General features: G+C 31.7%; 1 protein-coding gene across 20 annotated transcripts in view; it reads right to left on the minus strand.

The window, feature by feature from the left end:
- Positions 1-26,298, minus strand: part of Tm1 (tropomyosin 1) — a 41,750-nt gene that overhangs the window by 10,242 nt on the left and 5,210 nt on the right. Inside the window, exons 1-8 of one of the 20 annotated variants that reach the window (XR_016191370.1) lie at positions 21,267-22,039; positions 14,566-14,699; positions 11,967-12,084; positions 5,908-5,978; positions 4,836-4,911; positions 3,863-3,925; positions 2,532-2,601; positions 1,005-1,269 (exon numbers count right to left, since the gene is read on the minus strand). Coding sequence is in view for 15 of the 20 variants with exons in the window: in XM_089225517.1 (XP_089081643.1) it covers positions 1,191-1,269; positions 2,532-2,601; positions 3,863-3,925; positions 4,836-4,911; positions 5,908-5,978; positions 12,346-12,463; positions 14,566-14,699; positions 21,267-21,896 (1,241 nt within the window). In the remaining 5 variants the exon portion in view is untranslated. Of the gene's footprint in view, positions 1-1,004; positions 1,270-2,531; positions 2,602-3,862; positions 3,926-4,302; positions 4,366-4,835; positions 4,912-5,352; positions 5,424-5,907; positions 5,979-11,966; positions 12,085-12,345; positions 12,464-14,565; positions 14,700-16,542; positions 17,222-21,266; positions 22,077-26,298 lie in introns of those variants that run through there. The other 19 variants (XR_016191369.1, XR_016191373.1, XM_089225517.1 and 16 more) reach the window with 19 other exon arrangements.

A 26,298-nucleotide genomic window follows, 5' to 3' on the forward strand; every position in this document is an offset into this window, starting at 1 on the left:
ATTATTCAAAAACAATAATCCATCCGGTTATCTTATACGTTTATTAGACATTCATTAGTCATATTATAAAGATTTGTGTTTAGTGTGGAAATAATAACGTAGAAATATTAGTAAGTATACGTGTTAACAACGACAGTATCTAAGAAGTCACCATTAAAACGAAAATTAAATTTTGCCCAAATACAAACGTTTAAACACATTTTAATAATTATTGCAATGTTGATAGTTTGTGTTGCATTATTATTGTGTTGGTCGATCATGCGAAGGCTATACATTAAAATAATTATTTATATATTAACTATACCAACGATAGTGACCTATTAATAATTTGAAATATTGAAAAACAATAAAAATAATAGAATTTTTTAAAATTGTTTTAAATCCTTGATTTATATAATATATATTTCCTGTAGGAAAGTAGGCGTTAAGCACGATTATGTGAGAATATTTTACGTTAAATGTATATTATGTGCAGTAGTGCCTACGTAATCGACACTGTAATGCTGGATACAAGTCAATTAACGTCAAAAAGCGTATTGTTATTTGTTATAAAGAATATGTTCGGAATTGAATATGGTTCCTATTGTTTTAATGTTCCACCATGTGCGGTAATATCGTACTCGAATTATTATTATTTCTTATGTACGGACATTATTAATTTATCGCCTTCGAATATTCAATAATGGCCGTACACAAAGAAAATGTTTATTGTAATTTCGAAGTGAACCTATACATCTTCCAAACCCCCAACCACAATGCCATAAAAATGATTTTAAAATCCACATTGAAAGACCAACATATTTTATTTTCGAGCGTAGTTTTCGTCGAAATGATGTATACATATAAACATTCAAATAAAATGGGCAATAGTAGTTATTATAATGTTATAGTCATTTATAAGGTTAGTAAGTAGTACCAATAATAAGAGAAGAAGAAGAAAATTATAGATCATGATATTATAAAATACAAGTGAATTATTAATATAAAAATGTGTATAGTCAAACCTGTGCAATAACGAAGTTAGTATGGAGTGCGGAAATGTTAAACAAAACATAAATATAACGAGTGTAAAAGTATAAAAAAAATGGTTTAAAAAATTAAATAATAATATTAGGTAATTTTTAATAAGGAGTAGGAAATTTGCTAAGAAGGGACGGGGAAGGAAAACGCGGGACGGTATGTTATTTTACATGTTTTGAATGTCGTGCAGGGTGGCCTCCATTTCCTCTTGCAGATGTTTGTTCTTTTCCTTTTCGCCAGTTAAGTCGTCTGTGTTGCGTTAGGTCCACAGCAAAACACACACGCGCGTCACACATGAAAACAAAACATTTAGCTAACATGCACAAACAAGTGAAAATTTAAAAATAAAAAACAAAAAAAATATCTAAATACAAGTCTCACTAGGCTACTGGAGATAAATTTTAATAACAAACAAATAATAAAAATCTACGTGCCGAAAAATCAGGCAAGTATGTATAATATTATGATGTTAAATACTGCAGAATCAAGGATGATGAATTCAGTGGCACCGAACCATAAATTTAGATCACCGGGGCATTGGCGAACGTTAAGCCTCGCCCCATCCCCATTTAAATTTAAAAAAAAAATAGGTAAAATGTCCACCACGTAAATGTGTGTAAATATGTATACGTTTATAGGTATACATATTTATTACGAATTAAAGTGTCGCTCTAATAACATTTACACCACCACTTGAGACAATATATTAGACCTAGTCACATTCGGCGCCACCGATGAGGATAATGATGATAATGTGTGTGTCTGCGAGTTCGTTGGATACATCGCAACGATACTCTATATTGGATTATTATTATAAACATTCGCACGCGCAGAGTGCAGACCATCATCGTATTATTACTGTGATTATGTAATATAGACATAAAAATGTATCGATTAATCGGAGTTATTTGATTAGAAACACTTGGACGATTTGCACTCTTCGGACAAACACACGATGGCGATATTAGAAAACAATCTCAAACAAGAAAAAAAACACATTCATTTATTTATATATATATATTTTAGTAGGTATATTTCTCGATTGTTTACCATGCGCCTCTCCATTGCGATATTGAAACGTCAATGGGCTTAGATCATGCTGCAGATATTTTGTGGACAACAGAAGACTAGACGTCTTGTGTACAGGATGATGCATAGTGAATATAAAATTAGTGGGAATTGAGGAATCTCATTATCTGTGTGATTCTGTAATCACCCCCAATTTTTTGAACCCAAAATTCAGATGACCCAGAATGCGTTATTATTGTGAATTCATGAACAAGACGTCGATATCCGCAAAAAAAAAATTATCACTCCCGCGTTAAACTGTATACGCCACGCGGGATATTAGATATCATATTTTATTACGCGACACACTTTATGCGTTTATATATTACAGATCTTCTTTGTATAGATATTATTATAATAAATTATCGATCCCAAGACTGTAAACCGATATAATAGTATTTTTGAAAATATATAATAATTTACGAGGGAAACGTAAAACTCACCTTCGAGCCTGTCGACTTCCTTCTGCAATTTCTGCACCGATCTCTCGGCGAATTCAGCGCGAGCTTCAGCCTATAAGTGAAAAAAAAATCGAGTGTCGATAAATGTCTGTTACATGTTTATGATTTTGTTTAAGTTTTTTTTTAATCAATTAACACAAAAAATTTACACTTATAACAATAAAGTGTATACAGAGTGTATTCCGAGGATTTATTATATACAATTAATGACATTGAAAATATCGAATTCTCGCGATTCACACTCCGTATAAACTTCATACAGAAGAAAAACCATGCGGCATAATAATATATTAAAAAATAAAAATAAAACGATATTTTATGTGATATTGTTAACGTTGTTAGGAACTGCAAACGAAAACTTCAGATTTAAAATTATTAATAATATTAAATGTATATGACACGATTAACGGGCGGTCTGTGCGACAAAAACGGTGCGAAAACTGTGAACGCGTTGAAAGCATCGAGATGTGCGTTACTAATAAATATAGTTATAAAATAATATGTGTCTATCGCAGCGGTCCTCATTAGGATTTTAGAAAGGGCTGAATATAATTTTTTTTTATTGGTTATACTTATTTTAATTTGTACAATCTTTATAAAATATTTTTACATTACGCACAATATATGGAGGGAGGGATTGGTTGGCTAGATTGAAAAAAAAACTATTCAATAATAGTACTTATTCGTTTTACATTTTAAATTATAATAATGATCAATATTAAAATGTACAACTGCAGTTCACTGAATTTAGTGAAGAATAGTAAAACGAAAAAAAAAATAATAATAATAAAATGAGACTTTTGTTAGGAAAGGGTTACTATAGGAAAAGTTCATAAATGACACAAACGCTTTTCTTGGACTTGGGATTTTAGATTTTAGATTTTAGAATGTACAACTTAATTTTAGCGCGGGCCGCATTAAATTTGTTAAAGGGCCGCATGTGGCCTGCGGGTCGCGTAGTGGGGACCGCTAGCCTATCGTGTACAACGAATATATCAACACATATCGTACCCACGTGGAATCAGGACGAAAACATCAAAATAACGATCAAACTATTTATTTTTTTTTCGTGTTACCGTAACCACATAAAATACACGAACAGTCGAGATAAAAAAAAGTTGTTCTATGCGTCGTACTCAGTGGAGCTTTGATATCAAGTCCAAAATGGAGATACGGCAATCGCCGCAAGACGAGTAGAAAAAACATATATATAATTAATTATTAAATGATAAATATACGAGAATAATTTAGAATGAACATTATTAATTGTATAATAATTATGACGTTTATTAAATATGTGTTGAGCTTAATACCTCTTTGAGCTGTGCTCCGAGACCTTTCACTTGTTCCTCAAACGTTTCTTCCCTTTGTGTGGCCTATATATTTATTTTTAAGTATATAAACGTGCGCCGTGTTTGTGAGTTAAGCGTGTACAAACCAATTTGCAAAAACAAAAAAAAACAATATCAAGTTAGACAAAAGTATTATAACACAGGTTTAAAAGAATATTATTGTATTTGGTTTTTGTCAGTGTTTTCAATGTATAGTAGGGGTGTATTTAGTAAGTTTCGTGAAAAGGTGTCATATCAAAATCACGAGTTTAATCATTAGTTATTAGTAGTTATTATATAAAAACGGTACAAGTGGTGTAAGTACGAAATAAGCCTGGTGGTTTTTTTTTTAAATTTTCTTAAGCAGACTAAAATGCAAACAAACGCAGCCTGTGAGTCGTATTTTTTTTGTTATAAAATACCTCCTTCAAACGGTTGGTCAAAGTCTTAATTTGGTTCTTATACTCTTCTTCACGTTGATTTGCCTGTCCAAAATCATTAATTAGAAACTTTGAAATTTTTTATACAATAGGATTTTTTTAAACACTATAATATATGAGTTTAGGGATTTCTGAAACGTGCATTAGACTATATGTCTAATAACTATATGTAACTAATACTATATGTGCATATATCAAAACCATATGAATCTTTATAAAAATATCTAAATTTAAATTTATTAAATTATTTTTTATTTTATAAGTCAGTTATTTTAATAGAATTTAATTTCACAATACGGTTGAAAGAAAAATATTTCGCGATTTCGTACAGTCTAGGCTAAATATAGTTATGTTTTGCTAATTTTTGGTTAGCAAATATTGATTTATAAAATATTCTGAATCAATAAATTATAGGTTCAAAATATGTCATTTATTGTTTTGTAAAGTTTTATTTGGTCGTAAAAATGAATAAAATAATAATAATTAATTAATTTAACTGAATTGTATACGTGTACCTTTTCTTCCGAAACCTCGAGGGACTTCAAGTTGTTACCAACAACACGTAATTCTTCTTCCAATTCCACGATTTTTCTATAGGACAAAAATAAAAACAGAATAAGTTCAACAAGTAATACACAAAATATTTATGTTCTCTACAAAGTTTTTTATTTTTAGAAATATCAACTCAAGATTAAGGGTATCTTTTTCTGTAATGTGATCGAAAGTTTTTAAAAATTTGTTTGCTTATAGTAAATACCCTTAAAAGTTACATGAGTAAATATTACAACAGAAAAAATTGGTAATTTTTGATTGCGATGAAAATAAAGCCACTCGGACGCAACACACTACTTCAAATACAGCAAAAATATAACAAATTATGTTCACGTAAAACATGTACATCTCTGTTGTTCAGCACTTACCAAGAAGTAGTCATATAAACTATATGGTCTAAAATAAGAGTGGAAATATTTTTAAATTTATTTTTAAGTGCGCGTTCTCACTTTTTGACTTTAAAACTACTAAAATACTTACGCATCGCTGTGTTCAGCTCTTTCTTCAGCTCTTTCCAAATCTTGTTCCATCATGACCAATTTACGGCCGACCTAATTATAATTGAAAATAAAAGAATTTAACAAACTAATTGCATGCAATTAAAACAAAGATAAAATAATAAAAAATCTTGGACAGAGGATAAAGAGAAAGAACATATTGTATATTATAAAATAAGGATAGATGAAAAACACACAAAACACAAAAACAAAAAAATCAAAACCGAAAACCAAAAACTAAAACGAAAAAAAAATTCAAACAGCCGCCGAATGGAAATTTTATAAAGCTTCAGTTTTTTTTTTTTAAAGAAATATCTGATTGTGAAACAAAGCCCAAAAAAAACTAAATAACACTAATTATGCGCGCAACAGTTGTTTAAGCGTAGGTAGTATAATATTATATGATATAATAATACACTACAGTACAGTTTATATTCTGCCAAAGCAACGAAAAATCGCAATCATAAAAATTATCCAACAGTTTCCTTTAAATGATCTTTCATATGTGTAAATCTAATGATTTATTAATCGTCCTTACGATTCGCCTGATTCGGCACGTTCTTCGGCTCTTTCCAAGTCGGCTTCAACCATGGCCAGCTTACGCGCTACCTAATCGCAATAATTTCCCAAAAAAAAGATAATTAAACAAAAACGGTCATAACAATTTTTTTATACAAATATTAAGAAATAGGTTAATTAATTAACACACACACATACACCTTATAATATATACGTGTATTTATGTATAGATGAGTGGTGTAGCGAGGATCTGTGTGATGGGCTGGGGCGCTGGGGTGAATAAAAATTACTTCATGAAAATCACACTTTCACGGTCTCCGTTACCGTTTATCTCCCATGCCGTAAAAGAAATCCACCATTCCTCTTGCCCACTTCTTAAGACACACAGTAAGCCGAAGTGTGCTTGATAGAATTACTAAAATTATTAATTATAAATGGGCATCATATATTATAATATAAACGAGATACTAACAATTATAACAATGCAGGTAACGAGATGGCTGATTTGTAACAATATATTTTCGACCAATAGTAAAACGATCAAAAAAATATTTGCTAGTCACAAGGCATTATAGAGAAACTCAAGATAAATTAATCAACTTGCAAGACTGTTTAAAATAAAAAAATAACGGATTATTGTTATCTATTTTGGAAAGTGGGTGAGTGATGTTTCATTTAGTGCCCCGGTCCTTTAGCTACACCACATTTCCCTATTTTATAAATTTAGTCTGCAACACTATACACAGCGTGTAAACAATATGACGATTATTGATTAGGAATGACTGTAATGTATTGCATAGTCAATATTATGTATAAAGGAACACCAAGACAATAAAATTGTTAGATTTCGACGAGTTAAACAGAAAACAAACCACTAACTGCCTAATGAGTTCATTTATATAATTATGATATGTACACTTCATTATGCAAACTGTATGACTTATAATAAAATTATTATTGAATCCAAGAAATCGACTTTATTAAGTATATAAACGGTCGATGATAATGTTTTAAAATATAAAGATTAAAATTTAACTTAAAATTACATTAGAATAAAAAAAATAAAAAATACTTAGCGATAAAAACCAACGACGTATTTTACAAACAGATGTTTACAAAAAATATAATTTTAATTGCTTAACTAATAAAAAATGTTTATATAAAATCAAACAGCGCGATGAAAAAAAATATTTTAGCACATACATTGCGTTTAATGACTAACTATAAGTAATAACATGTCATATTATTATTTTATGACAAATACCGATTCAGCCAAGACACAGTAGTTGATAAATTTATTTTATTTGTAAACAAATACAAAATAGTAACAATATACGTTATTTTAAATCGGCTGAATATTACCATTATAAAAGCGCAATAGCTATATTATTTAATGAGAAAAAAATTGTGTCTCAGCTGAACAAGTTTACAACCAATGACACACCAATATACCAACAACATAAGCTTTGACGACGATTTCAAATTCAAACCTTGTCCGCTTATTAGACAAGGTTTAAAACTTTGAAAAGACTCGAGCGTTACAATAATATTTCACAATAAACTAATAATTAAATGAGATTCTTCAATCGTCCAAACTAAAATTCGAATGATTACACATAAATAAAACTCAGAAAAATTCGTTCACGATACTTTCTCAAAAATACGCTAATTTTGTGTGCGAGGGAACATCTTCGAACTCCAAAATGTTTACTAATATTATATTGACTATATACTATTAAATTTTTATATTTTATATACATAGTGATTGTTTAAAACGTAACACGCATAATATGTTATCGTCTGCAGTCATTCGCCGTTTAATGAATATGTATGCCAATTTTTTTAGTTATTTTTTTAGTGGCCATTTTTTAAACGATTGTCAAAACTGTGAATTTTTAATTAATTGATTTTGTGTTCCAAAGAGGAAACATTTTTTCGATATTAATTATGAATATTTGGCGTAAAAATATTGAATTTAACCATTTTTTTTTCTCACACAATTTATCATTTAAACGAATATTTTTAATAAGAAAATAAAAAAAAAATAATAGTGATATATGATACTCAGGGTAATTGTTCAAAAACAATCCGCTTATAAAATTGTTAAAACCTCAAAAGATTTAAATAGAAAGCTAATATATTTCAATACTCGTTAATTTTATGGACATTTAATAAAAATATTAAATAACATTTGTTTTCACTAAGAACAGAGGTATATCATACTTTCACGAATACATCTCTAGTTCAGTTTAAGGCAAAGAGATCTATTGTAAGTTTTGTAGAAAAAATTATTTCCTGTGCTTTGGTTTTTTTTTAAAAATAATTTCATTTTTTATAAATATAAACGTGTTTAACTTGTTTTCAATCAACTTCTAAAAAATGAAAAAATTATGAGACCAAAACACCGGAGATTATTATTCTTATCTACACTAAAATAATTTCATGTAATAAATCGTACCATAGTACTATTTGTAATTGTATTGGATGCATGGAATATTTGTTGGCTGAGTCAGACAGAGAAAAAGAAATGCGAGTGTTGGAACTCCCCGAAAGATAAACAATATTAAAAAAGTAGACTTTTTTCTTTGAATATTAAAAAAAAAAATGTTTACGACACTATAGCAGTGTACTTTAAAAAGTAAATCAATATTTAAAAAGGAGACTGAGAGACGACGAGCGTGTTCGGTGCTGACAGAATCGCTCTGTATAATAATATATTACAACGACCAAATTGACAAAAACGGGGACTGCCGCGACGCGCGACGTCAGGAATCTCGACGAAACAATAATGATTTATTATCATAATTACCTACGCATTAAACATATTCTGTTTTCTCCTTTTTATAATACTATACACAGAGAACGAGCATCACATACGACGTTAATGTTTGAAATATCCGAATGGTCTACCTATATCACGTCCACGTCCTATTATTAAACTAGACATATTATAGGTATTACATTTTTAGATACCTTGGTAATCGTACAGAAAAACCCCATTAACGGGCAAATCGATTTTTTCAAACGGCGCGATTATTGATTATCCTTAAAGAATGAAAATATATAACACAATATTTTTTATTTAGTTTGTGATTGAAGTTAAAAGTAACACACATCAGTGATACGTTGTACGTACGAGATAGGCAAGTATATGTAAAATAGTATGATTTACGATGGTATTTGAAGTGGATTTGTTGTTCTCCGAACACATTATATGGAAGAGCAATTATTGAGTAATTATTTCAACTGGATTTTCGAAAACAATGACTAATCAGACGTGTTTTTTAGGACGATTCACATCAGGCGCGTGTGCGTATGAGCGTTTTAAAATTATTTCTGGTAAATTATTTAATATTTTAATTTTACAGATCTAGGTACATATCTATAGATATAGGACCCCAACAACATATTATTATTACGAATATGATAAGCGTACATAAAAACGTCAAGACCTTGGAATTATAATTTCGTCGCTTGTGTAAAATTTAAACACGTAGAATGCATGGGTCGTGAGAAAATGATAATTTTTTTTCACATTTTTATATATTATAATATTATTACCTATATGTGTGGGACTATAGAATGTAGATACGAAGTAATGAAAATGCTGATTCGCAACCATGAAAAGAAACTGAATTTGTTGTTGATACAAACGGGAAGGGAAAAAAAATAATATAATATGAAATTGTTAATCCCTCCCCACGACTATGTAGTTATATTTTGTCAAAACAAAATGATAGGACCTTACTCCAATAAAAAATTGTTGTTACAATATCATTTACTAGAAAACGATGAATAATCCATCCGAACGATTATATTTATAACCATAGGCGCAAATAGACAAATTATTTTGGGAGGACTAAAGCCCCTCCTATAATATTTTCCAAAAATTATATATTCTCAACACTAATTAAAGACTTTTGAACTGGGGGACTTGGAAAAAATATGGGGGGACATAGTCCCCCCAAACCCCTACCTATTTGCGCCAATGTTTATAACTGAATAAGACTGATAGCCGTCGATCGTCTAACACTTATAGGGCATAGACTTTAATGTATTATTATAAATATATATAACAATCGATCTATTAATTTAATTTTCCATACGACACGCACGCCATCAATATTCGATATACACCTACTGGGAGCCTAACCATATTGTTTTATCCGAAAACTGATACTACTATATGTAATACTATAGGCTAACAATTATTTTGCAGGACTGAGTGCGATAATATTGTGACGTTAGGTAATGCTGTTGAAGTATTCAAGTTTAGACGCGATTGTATAGATAAAAAAAATCTGTAGTCCGCCCAACCGAAATGCCTAACCCAATACGAATTTGCTAGGAACAACGTCGGATTTGGTTTTATTTTAAATATTTTTAAAAATATTATTATACAATTTACAAGTTTTTCATTCAACGTTTATTTAAACGAGCGCAGTGTGCGTAGTCGTTACATGTATTTTTCAATACAAGTAATAATAACAGAATGTGAGTATTATCGAAGAAGAATCGTTATAATAGATGAAATTCACTCCTCAGACAACAAACCAGTTCTCTCTTTTACAGACAGAAAACACCCTTTTCCCCGGTTCCCGTCGCTTTGAATATATTATTATTATTACACATACAAAAAGTATGTAACGCCTGTAAATCTGTCATACCATACTTTTTTAAGTGAAAATCCTATCTTCTGTTTTTTAATGAAAAACAATCTAAAGAATGTTAATAGTATAGCACATTTATAGCATTTTTTGTCAATATTATGGCGTTTTTAGTGTTTATACAATCTCCTATTGAGATTTCATAATAGATCACTTGCAATTATATTATTATTTTATTGAACACTATCCTATCGAATAATTGTCTAGAAGCTTTGGTTTTTAATTTTATATACTATGATATAATATTGTTCATACTGTGACGGCTTGGGCGCTCATTAATTTGTTTTTCATTGACGTAGTCAATCAGTCGTTTTCGTAATTTATTTTATACGCCGACAACTCTTTGAGAACTTCTCTTCCAATATTAATATTATGTATACTTCGTAGACACTGACTGAATTAATATTTTAGTAATTAAAGAGTCAATGATCATTTTTCTCAATTCTAATATGATTTTTCATATTTTCAGAACCATAATATGTATAATAATTAAATAATACAAAAATAGATTAAAACAGAAATACTGATTTATTCAGTTACACAAGAAAAATAATATATCAACAAATCAAATATTAGATAAGTTATTAAAACTTTCATTAGTTTTTATCAAACTTAAATTAGTAGCCAAAACATGAATCAAATATTAAATATTAAGTTTGTAATAAATAAAAATGTATACATGTATATAAATTACACGCGTAACATTAATTTCTCAAGATTATGAATTTAGTACAATTTCATACAATAATATTATATCTGAACAGCTTATTTTTGATATAGACTTTTAAATAAATAAATTTGATATAAATTTTAGTTTTTATAATAACAACTATAAATACATAGTAGATCTTATTTTATTTCTCATTATTTAACACAAAAATAAAATTCAAGACACTAAAAAAATATGTAATCATTTTTCTTACAATATTTTTAAAAACAAAAACATAACAAAAAAAAAAAAAACTTGACAATAGTTCTTAAAACATTAACAGCTTATGCCAATCAATGGTATATAATTATGAAATAGGAAATATTTTATCATCTTAAATGTCAATATTCCTTGGATTCAATACAAAATAATAATTAAGTAATGTAAACAATTTAATAATGGTAAAATTTAAATTCACAAAACAACAAAAATAAAAATGATTGCTTGCACAATTTGCCAAAACTCATAAAAATATACCAAAAGCGAAAATGCCAGTATTATTACTGATGGTTTTTTATTATCTTTAAGCCATTAGTAATGAAATTCCATTTTATGGACTCATTTGTTGTCACACAAATTATGTAAGAGTCACATTATGTATGCCATATTCAAGTTGCATATAACTGACATTTTAAAATTATTGATTAGTAAAATTCAAGTGAGATAACGATTTAATAGTGTTAGTAACACACTATCGTTCACCTCATCATATTTCTTATCAGCTTCTTCAGCCAAGAAGCGGGCTTCTTTTAGTTGATTTTCCAAGGCATCCATACGTTCTTCATCGGCCAAACTGCGGTTTTCCAACACCTTACGTGCACTATATAAATCCCAACCAATGAGTTACTCCCTACAAATCTAGTATTTAAATTGTATCTACCAGTATGTCTACTCAAGGGGTTTATAATTCCTAATAAGAATCTACTTATTTTAATCCTAATTAAATCAGTCAAATGAACAATACCTACAGTTTCCATATAGCCACGTCGTGTTTTTGTGCTTATCAGGAATACAAGGAAAAGGTTGTAAATTAATGAGAAATAAAAACACAATAAAAAATACTCAGATGCTGTTATTTTACCTCCTCATATTTTTTGTCAGCCTCTTCGGCAATAAGTTTGGCTTGTGCCAATTGAGCTTCGAGAATGGCTACTCGGTCATCCTCCATATTTGTTCGGTTCTCCAATGCTTTTCGGATCCTTTTAATTTACAAACAACAACACATCAAATAGATGCACACACAGTGTTATTGTTTTAGCGGGTAAGTAGCACATAAATAAGTTTAATTTAAACTAGTATTTTCTACATAGAAGCAAGTTAGTAAGTAGTGGACTGTGTAATGCATTATTGTTTTTGATTTACCTATTTCCAATCAAGTAATCAATCAAGATACTATTATGAAATGTTGATTTATAAACTGTTGTCTATAGTAAAATTATCAACTCATTTGATGTATATAAGTAGTATAAACTATAAAATAAATCACAAAATGTATATGATTTTGAAGAAATCAAGTGAATAAAGAAAATAATTATTTTTGATAATAATCTCAAAGAATTATTTGGATTGTATAAGTTTATATAAATCACCTTTGACAAATTTGAATACAGAATATAAAATGAAATGTAAAATTTAATCAAATTTCTAAGAATGCAAGATTTATAAAAACAAATGTTTTCAACATTTTGAAATATTTAGCAAGCTCAAACCATAATGTATGTGTAAAAATCATGCTGAACTAACCTTAAGAGATAAAAGTAATTAAAGTTTTAAAAATTGCAATGTTTTTTAACATTTCAGTAATAGGTGGGACTAGATATTTATTTATTTTTTATTTAATCTATATATTATTCCTTTTAATTTATGTCGTTAAACAATTAAATTATTTATTTATTTTAAATTTATTATCAATAGGTACCCATTACTAAATAAACAGGCATGTTAACTAAATAACAATGCTCATAAGATATTCCACAGACTTTGAATATGCGCTCAAATATTGAGTACAATAATGTTATTAATTTAATATGGTTAGGAAATTAATCTTAAACCGAAACTTAAGCTAACATGCCTATTAATTTAGTCAAATCTATACCCAAATGTTTTTAAGTCTTTATCAATTCTATGTATAACATTTAAAATTTTAAATATCCAACACAAATAAATATTTAAATGAAAGATGAAAATTTTCAAAGTACCAAGAGAAATATGACTATTTTGAAATTGTATTTATATAAGTTGAGTCAGAAAAATACATCTTATATTCACTTTTTAAAGGATTTGAATAGGCAGTACTAAAGAAAGTTTCAGAAAAATGATAATTTTAACAATATTTAAATAGATACATATTTTAGTAACCTACATTTACAAAGAAAATTAAAAATTATTTCACATTATAATTTATTAGGATTATCGGTTGTTGTTAAGTTACAAAATTATAAATCGGGTTATAAATGGTTTTGTACCTACCAATGCCATTCAAAAAATAGTTATTAATAATAATTTTTTATACATCAATCACATTTTTATTATAAATTAAGACTATCAATAATTAAGTTTTTATAATTTTGATAAGTTCAATAGTCTTCCAGTGTTTATGATAAAAATATTATTATATATTATATTTATTCACATCAAATATAATTTAGGATTTTTACATTTGATTTACAACACACAACATTCACTTAAGGAAGGTTTTAATAACATTTCTAGGAACTGATGTTAATTATCATAGTATCATTAGTAATTAAGTAGGTACATTAACGTTAGTTAATACTACATCTTGCAAATTAAATCAAACAAAAAAATGGCAATGGATGTATATTGGTAACCTAAACTTACCTACATAAATACGACGTGACAGCATTTACAAGACAATGTAAATATAATGGTTTTTAAGACTTTAAAATTGATACTATATTTAATGAGCCTATTAAAATACATTTAACTTAACATATCTAACATGAAATAAATAATTTTACTTTTATATATATATATATAAATTAAATATAAATATATATATATATATATATATATATATATATATATATATATTATCTGCTGAGATATAAAATATAATATTAAGGTAAGTACTAAGTAGTATTTATTCATGTTGAATAATTGTAGTAATTGATTCTAAATGTTAGAAACCTACTTGACATTATTAAAATGAAATATAGACTGGTACCTATAAATATTTATTTGAGATCAAAATATAACCTAAGATGAAATCTATTTGAGTGCTAAAATCCTGAAATACTAATACCTTTGAGGCTTTGACAAACATTTAACACAAACTTACCGTTCAGACTCATCAGCAGCTTGAGATGCCTCGGCCAACTTAGCAGTGGCCGTGGCCAAGCGCTCTTCAGACCTTTCAAGGTCCTCTTCCAGCAATTGGATACGCCTGTTAAGTGCAGCAACTTCACTTTCAGCCTGTAAAAAGAAATGAATAATAAATATCTAGCATAATACTGTTTAAGTGGGGGAGAAATAATTTGTAGATCTTTATTGGACCTAAATATTGCTGTGTTTATACAGGATTGTTTCACAAAAATGTTAACATTTTATAGATATAAATACAAATATAAATATCCTATTTTATACATATTCAGGTGTAAAATACCAAATTAACAGGAAACCCAACCTAGGCCGTAACTTCCTGAATTCACAGCAGACAAAACTGTTAGTATATTAAATATACATAAACCCCATTGTTAGGAGATAAATTATTTCATCACGCCTCATCGTTCCATATATAACCTTGAATGATCAGCTTAATTTTACATACTATAAAACTATACAATTATTAAACTCAAAGTTAGTATGTGATAATACACGTGTTTAAATTTCCTATACCATATCAGTATTATGGATATTTAAGGTTTGTTTAAGATGTCATATCACATAAATAAACATTGAATAAATTAAGTATAACTTGTGATATAACTTATTTTAATTTATATTACCCAACAATAGATACCAATTAGTTATTTATATTATATTATATTAGATCAATTATGATAAATTTCAAAATATGTGGACCATTAGTTACACGGTATAATATTTATAATAATAACTCCAATTTTTTAATCTAAATAATAACTGCAACAATCGATTAAATATTCAGATAACACTTATTTTTTTAGCAATTAGGTAATTAAAATTTTTTTCTTAACTAGTTATGAATAAATAAATTCCAGATAATGAATTTCTAACAATACATTTGATTATTGTTTCTATATTTTTAATCTTAGTTTCAATAGTTGACTAATGACGAGACTAATTAGTATAAATGTATGAAGACTAATGGCTGATTAAATGTCATGAACAAATCTTAATTTTCATAAATGACACCTATATTATGAAAATGTTCTTAGCGTTAAGTAAAAATATTCAACAACTCTAACTAAAATTAAAACATACCTAACACACACTATGATTATAAATCAAATGTGTTCAGTTAAATTTTGTTCCTAAAAATCATGTTGTTTTGATCTACAATAGATGTGCAAGTTAATAGGATAACTTACTGAATTTAACATGGAGCCAATTACCAAATAATCAATAAAATTATGCAACTACCTGTATAAGATAAGTCCAATTTTATATTAACCTTTATGCTTATACTAAGTCACCAAGAAATATTAACAACCACCTAATGAATAAAGACTTTTAGATATTTAAGCTGATAACTTTTTTGTAGAACAAAGTTAGTAATATTTGTTTCATTAATAGTAAACACATAAGTAAGAATTAAAATTAATTCAAAATCGAAATCCATTTTAAATATGTACAAACAGACAAATCCTACCTATGCAATTACAATTATTTTTTTTTTAACCGAAATATCTACCAAAGCGTAACTATTAGAAAATATTGCACAAAAAAGGTATGAATGGCAGTGGAGTCAAGTAGAATATCCTTCGAACAGATGATTGCTATTGAATCAGTGGGAAAAATAAGATCTTATATACTGCCCAGTACCATGAGCACTTACCAAACAGAAAAACGACATAGGACTCAAAATATGAATCGCAAAGAGATAAGACGGTACGATCGAGCATCGTTGACATTATAATTATTACGATTCTAGATGCTATATCTATTTTTCTAGATAGTATAAAACTATAAAACCATGCACGAAAAACTTTGGACCACGATGCCCAACGACCAGACAAGACGGAATGGGGATTGTTTTTTTTTTTTCAAAACAACGCGCCATCACGATAATACTTAAGTAGCCGTATCATTATTATGTCGGAAAAACTCAACGTACTTCCTCACGTCTCATGACCTCCATCTGGAGTTTCTTGTGGAAATCCTCGCACTCCTCCTTATACCTCTCCATCTCCTCTTTGGTCTGTCGCATCTTTTTCTTCAGCACGTCCAACAGCGAACCCTGCTGTATGGTGGTCATGTTGACTTCGCGGCGAGGGGAGGACACAACACGGCAAACGAACAAGACGACCGGAAAACCGCGCACTTACGCCGCCGCCCTCGTGCGCCTAAACGGGGAGGGAAGATGAAAACGACGTCGCCGGTCACGTAAACTACGCTTTCGGGTCGCGGTACGACGTGGGCGTATTCTTTCGTTGTCCGCGGAAATCGGACGGACAACGGGGCAGCGGTGAGCCGGCACGCGTTTAGGTAACGGACGGACGGACGACACGCACGATTCACGTACACACAAGCAAACGCACACTGAGTCACTGACACTGGGGCCGGGAACAACACAACCACTGACTGACGGTGACTGGTGAGTGGTGACGACGACCGCTAATATTTTTACGTTGGTTACGTGCAATGTTCGGTTACGGGGACGCACTGCAGAAGCCACACACACGCACACTCGTTCGCTGCAGCTTGCTAACGGCTAACCAGTAACCAACCAAACTGTGTACGATAATATTATAATATATATAACATTATAATATTATTGTATTTACGATAATAATAATACCTACGACGACGGTTCGTCGGACGAATACAATACTCGCGCACAGTGCTCACACACACACATACATACACACTCACGCACACGTACGCGGGTCATGCGCGCGCCCCGCCCCGCCCCGCGCGACGCTGTGTCGAGCCGGCGACGTTTCGTCGGGGCGGTGGCCTTGCGGGCAACGTTGCCGGTTTTCGACGACGCGTCGTCGGGTCGGGGCGGCGGTAATTTCGTTCGTATTTGGCGTCGACCGAGACCGGCCGGCCGGCTGGCGCAAAAATATCTCAAACTGGTTCCGCGGACGGTCTCGCGCGTCCGCAGAAATCTCGTCCCGCGCGGCATTTCCTCAAACGCGCGGCCGCACCGCGCTTCCCCTCACCAACCAATAGGCCCATTGACGCCGGCACAAAAGCCGTGCGGACCGTGTCGGCGGGACGGCGACACCACAGTCGTGGACTCGTGGTTGGGTTGGGTCGCCATTCGCCGCCGCCGTCTGTTGTGACGAACTCCGGACTGGCCTCATAGCGACCGGCCGTACCATAATAATGGTAATGCTTTGCAGTTGGTTTCGGTTACCTCGTTACGCGCGCAAGGGTCGTGTGCCACTGACACGCACGACAAGTGTTTCGCCAAATATGGGGCGGCGACGTAGACTTTTCGCTCGTAATCATCGCAATATAATATTACGTTCTCTTCCTTTCGCAACACGTAACCGCAGTGTCATGACGTCCCATGTGTTCCCGACGATGTTTCGCCTTTTACGTACAACGGTGTTATTACGTACGTTTCTAAACCTCTTCTATATACCGACGACAAACGAGTTATGGTGGTGATGGATGAGGAGATATGGAACATTGAGGCTCGATTATTCGAAAATGAAAATATGCAATGACCTATTAAAAAAATGCGTTTAGTTACGTCATGGGACAACGAGACAAAATCGCTGTGCGCCTGTGCACATGATGTTATAATATGGACACGTCTTCATCCAGAGCATATTTTACTGTTACAGTTCATACGAAATGCAAACCATCACTTTATTGTTATTATCTATGAATACAATTTATACGCGCGAATAGCGCGAGTCGTGAGTGAATAAAACGAAACGATTTATATTCATTAATCATTTCCATGTATTTTATGAACACAGATGATTTTAATCAAGGGACTTGAAAAGAATTCACTGTTTTTTGTTCTAACGGTAAGCAGTTTGCGGCTATTTTTCTTGGTTATTTATTAAAAGTTGGAATGTATGCGAAAACAAAATTCAACAGCTTTACGGTTCCTTTGCCACTCATCAATCAAATCAAATTCTTAAATATAATTCTACAATCTACAATAACTACTCAATCAAATTTATAATATGACATCATTATTGTTCATTAGGCATGTCTTTCGTAATTTTATTCGTTATAACTCATTCAACAATACATACGAACATTATTTATCTTTTTCTCTATTTTTAATTCGTAAAAACAAACACGGACATGTGCAAATTCCAAAGTACGATTTCTTACAACATTAATTATTGATTTATAAACATAAAGATTGTTTCGTTCTATGAATAATAAATACATATATAATATAATGAATATTATATACTACGTATTAAAAATTATTACAATGGTCTATATTTTTTTAGCAAAGTATACAGTGTTTTTTATACAACTGTCAATTTTCAACGACCTACATTAAAAGTATTTTGCATAATAACTTATTGGACTCGGTTTTGTACTCACCCGATATAAGAAAAAAAAAATGAGTTAATGAATAAATTGCTACTTATTTTAGGTGTATAATTCAGTACTTCACAATAGTTAGGTACCATTGATGATACGATGTTTTTTACGATTCATAATATATAAACACATAAGTTAAACAAAAAGTTATTTTTTACAAAACTACACGCATTTTCAAGTTATATCTATACGCCTATATTTGACCGGTCACGCGGTTTTGTTTTCGATTGGCCACACCTACTACTGAATTAGGTACTAGGAGGCAATGCCGTAACCCCTTGAAACGGTTTTAAATTAACAGAAAAAGAGAACCATAAAACACGAAACAAAAAACCACATAAATCAATACACGTGTAACCGATGAGTAGTAAAACACTGTAATACCAAACGTGTGACAAACTAACTACACCGTGTTTAGTGTATTGCACAGTAAAATGCATTATGGGCGGCCAGCCTCCAGATTTTGTCGAGTCCTTACAAATATAATTTAATATACAAATAATAATAATTGTATTAGATACGTATGTCGCTGCATTCGCAATTTTTCGGAATTGTCGCTAAGTAATACATTTTTTACTTGCAAGTATAAATTGAAATTTAAAAAATGTTTAATACCTATAACATATTTCAATTGTTAATTATTCATATTTATTCAAATAATTTAACTTTTCTAATACTTTTTGAGTATTTTTATAAAAATTCAACGTACCTACGTAATAAAATTATCAAATTGTAAATCAATACAGTATTTATGCACTTATTGTCTAATTTAATGAATACTGTAATGATGTTTAGATTGTTTTCTATTTGTCTTTAATAATAATATACACAGAAATTATCATTTAAGAAATGAATAATGAAGATAAATGTCAAACGATTATTATAGACGTCTATTCAAAATACTCTCTTAATTATGTAATGTCAATAACAAAATAATAAAATATTAAAAATGTATAACGAAACTCTTTGTTACTTTTCTTTACTACTATCTGCAACATAATGGCCACCCACTGACAATAATACACCTAGGTTATGATTTGATTTTGTCGTACGGCCCGCTGTTATCAATATCGCGGAATGTTAAGTACGACGTAGCATATTTTGGCGTATCTGCCGATTGGCATATCAGTAGCGTATTTGTGACGTTCAGACTTTCAGAGATTAGGCGGTACGAGGAGTGTAAAAACGCACTAAAAACACTATCATTATTCATTAGTTCATTACACTCATTGCGGTGTGCTCAAGATGACAAGTGAAATTATTGATCATACGTACAAGATTTTCAATACGTATACGTAACAATGTATTTAAAGTCTGATCATTGATATATCGGTGGGGAGGGGGGCAAGAATCAATGCTTATCCTGAAGACCAAATTTTGTACACAGCACGTAATGTTTATTAACAACACGAATAAATTTGTATACTGAATAAAGTTGCCGTTAATTATTAAAAAATCATTATATGTGTCCACCCCCGTGAAAAATTCTTAGATACGCTACTGCCGCCACCAGCACACAGACCATCGGCCTGCAAATACGCCGCCGCAGACTTGTTGAATGCGTCGAGTAAATGGCATGGCGCTTTGGGAATTGTTATGATATTATTGTGCAGTGCCTATATTGTATGGTGTGCCAACAACAAAAACGACGAAGACGCGCTATTTGGATCACAATAATAATAACAATTTGAGTATGGGACTGCGACGGCCATAACTATAATATAATAGCATCGGCGTCATAGGCACTCTGGGTGTAATAACAATATCATCGAAAAGAACGCGAAGGTTGACGGCGCGACGGCACCAGCTGGCGGTAGCCGAACGAACAGTCAGTCCCCCGGAATGCGGTGTGGGATCTGCTCCGTCGTCGCCGCCGCCGCAGCAACAGCAGTTGGGGATAGTTGGCACCGCGCCTACGTTTTAATTATACGTTTAAATAATAATTGTCGGCCGAACCAGTGGTCGTTAAAGGTCGAAAACTATACCTAATGCCGTGCAGCGCGGAAAAACGGAATCGAAAATCGAACCGCGGAAGGCGAATCCTCAGCCGCAGTCCACGTCACGAGTACAGCGTCCGTGAGTGGGAGGCTGTCGGCGAGGACGGTCGGATAACAGGAATCGGAAGGACAGAATGACAGGCGCAGCGGTGAAACGTTGAGAACCCGCGGTGGTTCCACGTCGACTATGCGGGGAGATGGTCCGTCGACGGTCGCGGCGGCGGCAGTCGACGGTCGACGGACAGTCACTAGTCAGCTGCTACAAATAGAGTCGGCCGCCGCCGCCGCCACCGCGGTCACACCGCCACCGACTTACCCGTCGCAGTTGCGGTTTGAGCACGTTGTGCAGCTCGTTCCTGATGATGCTAAACTTCATGCCCGTTTCCGTGCTGAACACGGAACTGGAAAGCGCCAGTCCGGGATAATCGGGGCACCGTCGTCGCTGTCGTCGCTTCTCCCGTTCGGCGACCACCTCGGCGCTCTCGCTGGGACATCGGAGTTTGGCCAGCAGTTCGGTGTCGTCGACCACGCCGCTTCCTCCGGTGGCCGCTCCGCAGTCTTCAACGCCGTCACCAGATTCTCGTATCCGGCATTCCTGTTGCGGCTGTATTCCAATCGCCGGCGGTAACCTAGGCTGCGGCTGCGGCTGCGGCTGTTCCTCCAATGGCGATTTCGGCGTCGGTGGAGTCTGTGGTTGTAGCAACCGGGGCGGCGAGGACTGTGATAGTGGCAGTCGGGGTGACGGTAGCAGTCTGGGTGGTGACGGTAGCAGCGGTTTGTAAGGGCCCGCGGTCGAGGCCGTGGCCGTCGAGTCGGCCACTGTTTCAGCGCCGACCACTACACGTTGCTGTTGATCGGGCGACCACTGCGGCCGCCTAGGGGCCCGAGGGCCTCTGTGCGGACGCCTGTCGCCCGGCCGTCTATCGCGTCCACCGCGGATGTCCATCCGTGTGGCCGTCCTTCGTCCACAACGTGGCGGTGGCGGCGTCGTCGTCGTCAACGTGAACGGCTGTGGCAGCAGCAGCGCTCTCACACGGCGACGGAGCGTCGTGTACAGCGAACGGCAGCAGTGAACGCGCAGGAAATGCACGCGCACGACGCCGCTACGGTTCCGTGTCGTTTTGTTGGCTGGTGTTCAGAAACGAAAAACGACGCACAAGACGACGGGCGGGCGGTACCGCCGTCCGTGTTGATCTCGTCGTCTTTTCCCTCTCTCCCGAACGGCGCCGCTGCGATCGGTGTGTAACGCGACCGTGTTGACTTGCTCTAGTCGCGACTCGCGAGTTAATAAAATGAATTAAAAAAACGTCGTCACGATTGATCGACCACCGTTGTACTGGTCGCAATTATGAATTAATAATATTATTGTCATATCTTGAGTACTATTGCTCTATACAATAAAATTACGGAGTAATATTTATTATATAAGTGTGCGACATTAAAATTGTATAATATTGCCAGATTGGATTCGCAGAAATAACTTTATGTCCATAAATCATAATGATGTGTTTTTTAATAGACAGGTCCATTTACTTGGGTTACTGATGTTGATGTAGGTAGGTACACGAAACCGTGTCATGATCAATTAGAGAGAGATAGAGAGAACAAAACAACGTAACCCGATAACGTCACGTGCGTATTACTGGCAAACGATAGATTTCGGCGAGCGTTTAATTATAATTTTTATTGTTGGCAGGCTTCGACGACAGACTTTTGGTATAGTTGCGATAATAATATTATACTGCCGTATTGATATTAATCAAATACTAATAATATCTTTATGAATTTAGGTATATAAATAAAAATATAAAATATATAATTATATTGTAATCATCGAACGGTCTTGACAGTAAACACCGTTCGGTTGGAATTTCGACTTCGAAGTAGAAAACGGTCATAAATTGTTATTGCATTGGATCATGTTACTTTCATAAACTGTTTTGTTGTTTTAATTTTTTAATTTTGATTAAATTAAATAATGGTGTGCACTGAAATCGTGTAATTATTTGAAGGTCAAACGCACAACGTCTTAATATTTCAACCGAATATAATAAATTTTACATTTTTTATACAGACCGTATAATATATAGGTGATAGGTACTATAAATAGTACTTATCAAGTTTTTCGATCTTATGTCCATAAGACTACTTAAAATTTTTTAATTTTAAATTTTTTTACAAAATGCCTTCTTGTTTAATACAAGTTTATAATCTCATATAGAATATGAAATTATAACATTAACGAGTTTGTGTTTGTCAAATTTAGTTACCTATTTATAGTTAGTTATATTATGTTTAATGGTAATTAATTACAATATTAACAACTAACGAAAAAATAATTGATAATACCCCGAGATATCGATTTACTCTTCATGCTTTTAATTTACGCATCAGATGATCTGTGTATGATGACAATGTATTTAGATTTAAGTACAAAAATAGAAAAAATTTCTATAAGATCTACGAAAAACTGAAACTTAAATACTCGATCATAACTCATTATCATAATGACGTATTATTGTAAAATTATTATTTGCTCATAATAATGATTTTAATTTATTAAGTAACTATTTAAAAGTTATAATGGGAGTTTTCTCCTTGCCCCTGATCAGTGAACACTCATTATGCAGTCGTGTTGCCGTACACTTGTACTAAATAACAATATATTTATCATTTATACGCATTACACACGTTAATTATGCATACTAAAAAATAAAATACTAAAATAATTGGATATTATTTTATCATGATAGCTTAGGTGTTTAATGAATAAGCGAGACGAGTACCTATGTCCTATCTAACAACAGTCATCGTATATTCCGTATTTTCGTCATACTTTTTATACACGTGTGAATGTGTGAGTAGTATAAAAAGTATGACGTATCAAGAACTGTGTAATTACGTCATAATATGGTTATGGGGCGACTAAAATATTAAAATAGTATGTCCTAGTGCAGTTGCATATAGTTCATACGTATTAATTATACTTTGACACATTACATGGTACATCCGTATGTATACAATAATAATATACAAGCGTATAGATTTTATCCTTATTTTATACTTGAATAAACTGTTTTATAGCTCACTGTTCACTAAAATTTAAAATATGTATCATCAATCGCTTTTTTTTTATTCGGAGCGGTGATACACTTATATACATCGAAATGATTTTTGAATTTTAGGTATTAATTTATATTCGTATATAGTAAAGCAATATCAAGTGAGGGGATTTAACATCAAACCCCTTATGCGTACGCCACTGTGCATCATAGTTTAATATCTTAAATATTGTACACTTTATCTCAAAAATATAATAAAAAAATGTATTTATTATTTATTTTTAAATTTACAAAAAATTATAATGGTATTAATAAAAGTAAATAACAATTTGATATTAAAATTATGACTCTTTGGGCAGTTATTGCCAATAATTTATAACTGACAACTATAATCTATAGCGGTACGATTTTAGCATTTTTTTAGTTTTTATCGTATAAATATTCACTAATAGTTATAAAATATGCACAACAAAACGAGTTCCGAGTACCTATCATCTAAGTTGAGCGAACTCTGAAACCTGAATGTCCATTATCCTCAACAATACATTATAGGTATTACATCTGATTACAATTTTAAGTAGATACCTAATATAACTAACTAAAGATATGTCTAATATCCTTGTGATATTTTATTATATTAAACTTATTTATGTATAATAGACGTTAAGTGACAAAAAATAATGATATAAGCAAAATAGGATATAGTAAATCGGTTTCCTAGTTATATAATAACCAAAATTCTGCAATATGACAAACGAAAATAATAGTTATCTATACTCTTTACGCATAGTAAAATAATTAAAAGTGAAGTACTCAAGTGTTATCGATTATAGATGTATATATATTATAATTTATGTTTCATATATTATTGTTTGAATTTATTAAAAATGTTTACAAATGTAGTCAATTTTAACAATATTATATTGAAAATTAATTTAAATATATATTTTTTGATTTTTAATAATAACTTTAGAAGTTTCACAACTATAAGTTCAGCCCCCCAAGGCCCCACACCACCTAACTTTAAATACTTACATATCGCTAATACTTAAATTATATATGTATGTGCTATTATTGGAAACACCATAATTAGGAGAAAAAAATGTAACATATTTTATTATTTTATTATATTAAAATTAAAAGTGGCAAACATTATTTCCTATCGAATATCGATAGTAGCAAATATGTTCAATATTTTGCAGGATCAAAGTAATTTTATGGAATTGCATAAATAATGCATTAGCTAGGTCTAGTTATAGCGGTCTCCAAATATAAATTTATTGAATTATTTGTTTAATTCTTTTTTGTTTTGATATTTTAAAAATGTATTTTTAAATTGTTTGCTATAAATAATATTATACTAATATATACTCGTAGTATGAAAATAATTGTTAAAATATAGAATTGTAAAAGTCATGATTCAGCTGTCCTTACTAAGAAAAAAACATGAATAATTGTTATTACCGTTTTGACAAAATATTTAATCTTACAGAATTGAAAATATAATTTTTAATTTATATTTTAAACGTAATAACTAAGTATGATAACAAACCAAACCAATAAAACCTTTTAGAATTAATTATGTTTGTACTACAGAACGGTGAACGAATTTTATATATTAGCTATAATATTCACGTTTATTGGTTATATAATATTATGTAAACAATAAAATTACTTTCATTGTACTTCAGTGATGTCTATCATCTGTATTCAATATTCATTTTATGTTTAATAGCTGTATGACCATTTTATAAATTGTTATATTTTATTATTACGATTTATGAATAATCATTAATCATGATCAAAAACTAAAAACAATATATACTGGTTTTAAATATTAAGACACAACTTATCGGACAAGTTAGTATTATGTATTGCGTTTTTGTGATAATTCAGGCGCTTACTAATCAAAATGTACATTAGTTTTTATACCTATATTTCTGGATGTTTTTTTCCCCCGTTGACAGAATGTACAGAAATATTTTTTTTATAAACATATTTTTGTAGGATATGCAATAATTACATTGAAATATAATATAAAATTGTATGTACTGACACCAATCAAGAAAGAATTATATGAAATTAAATTTCAATATCATGTAAGGCAGTGGTGTAATTAGGTATTTGGTTGGGAGGGGGAGATTATATGTTTTAGCAGAATCTGTAAGCTTCATCTAGTAACCTACCCCACCAAACATAAAATTTTAACAGTAAAATAAAAGTTTTGTGGGGGGGATCTATCCCCTCATCAACCCTTAATTACGCTCCTGATTCAAGGTATAATGT

This window comes from Diuraphis noxia, unplaced genomic scaffold, assembly GCF_037042655.1.
Source record: "Diuraphis noxia isolate RWA-SAM2 unplaced genomic scaffold, SU_Dnox_SAM2 contig0004, whole genome shotgun sequence".
NCBI lineage: Eukaryota > Metazoa > Arthropoda > Insecta > Hemiptera > Aphididae > Diuraphis > Diuraphis noxia.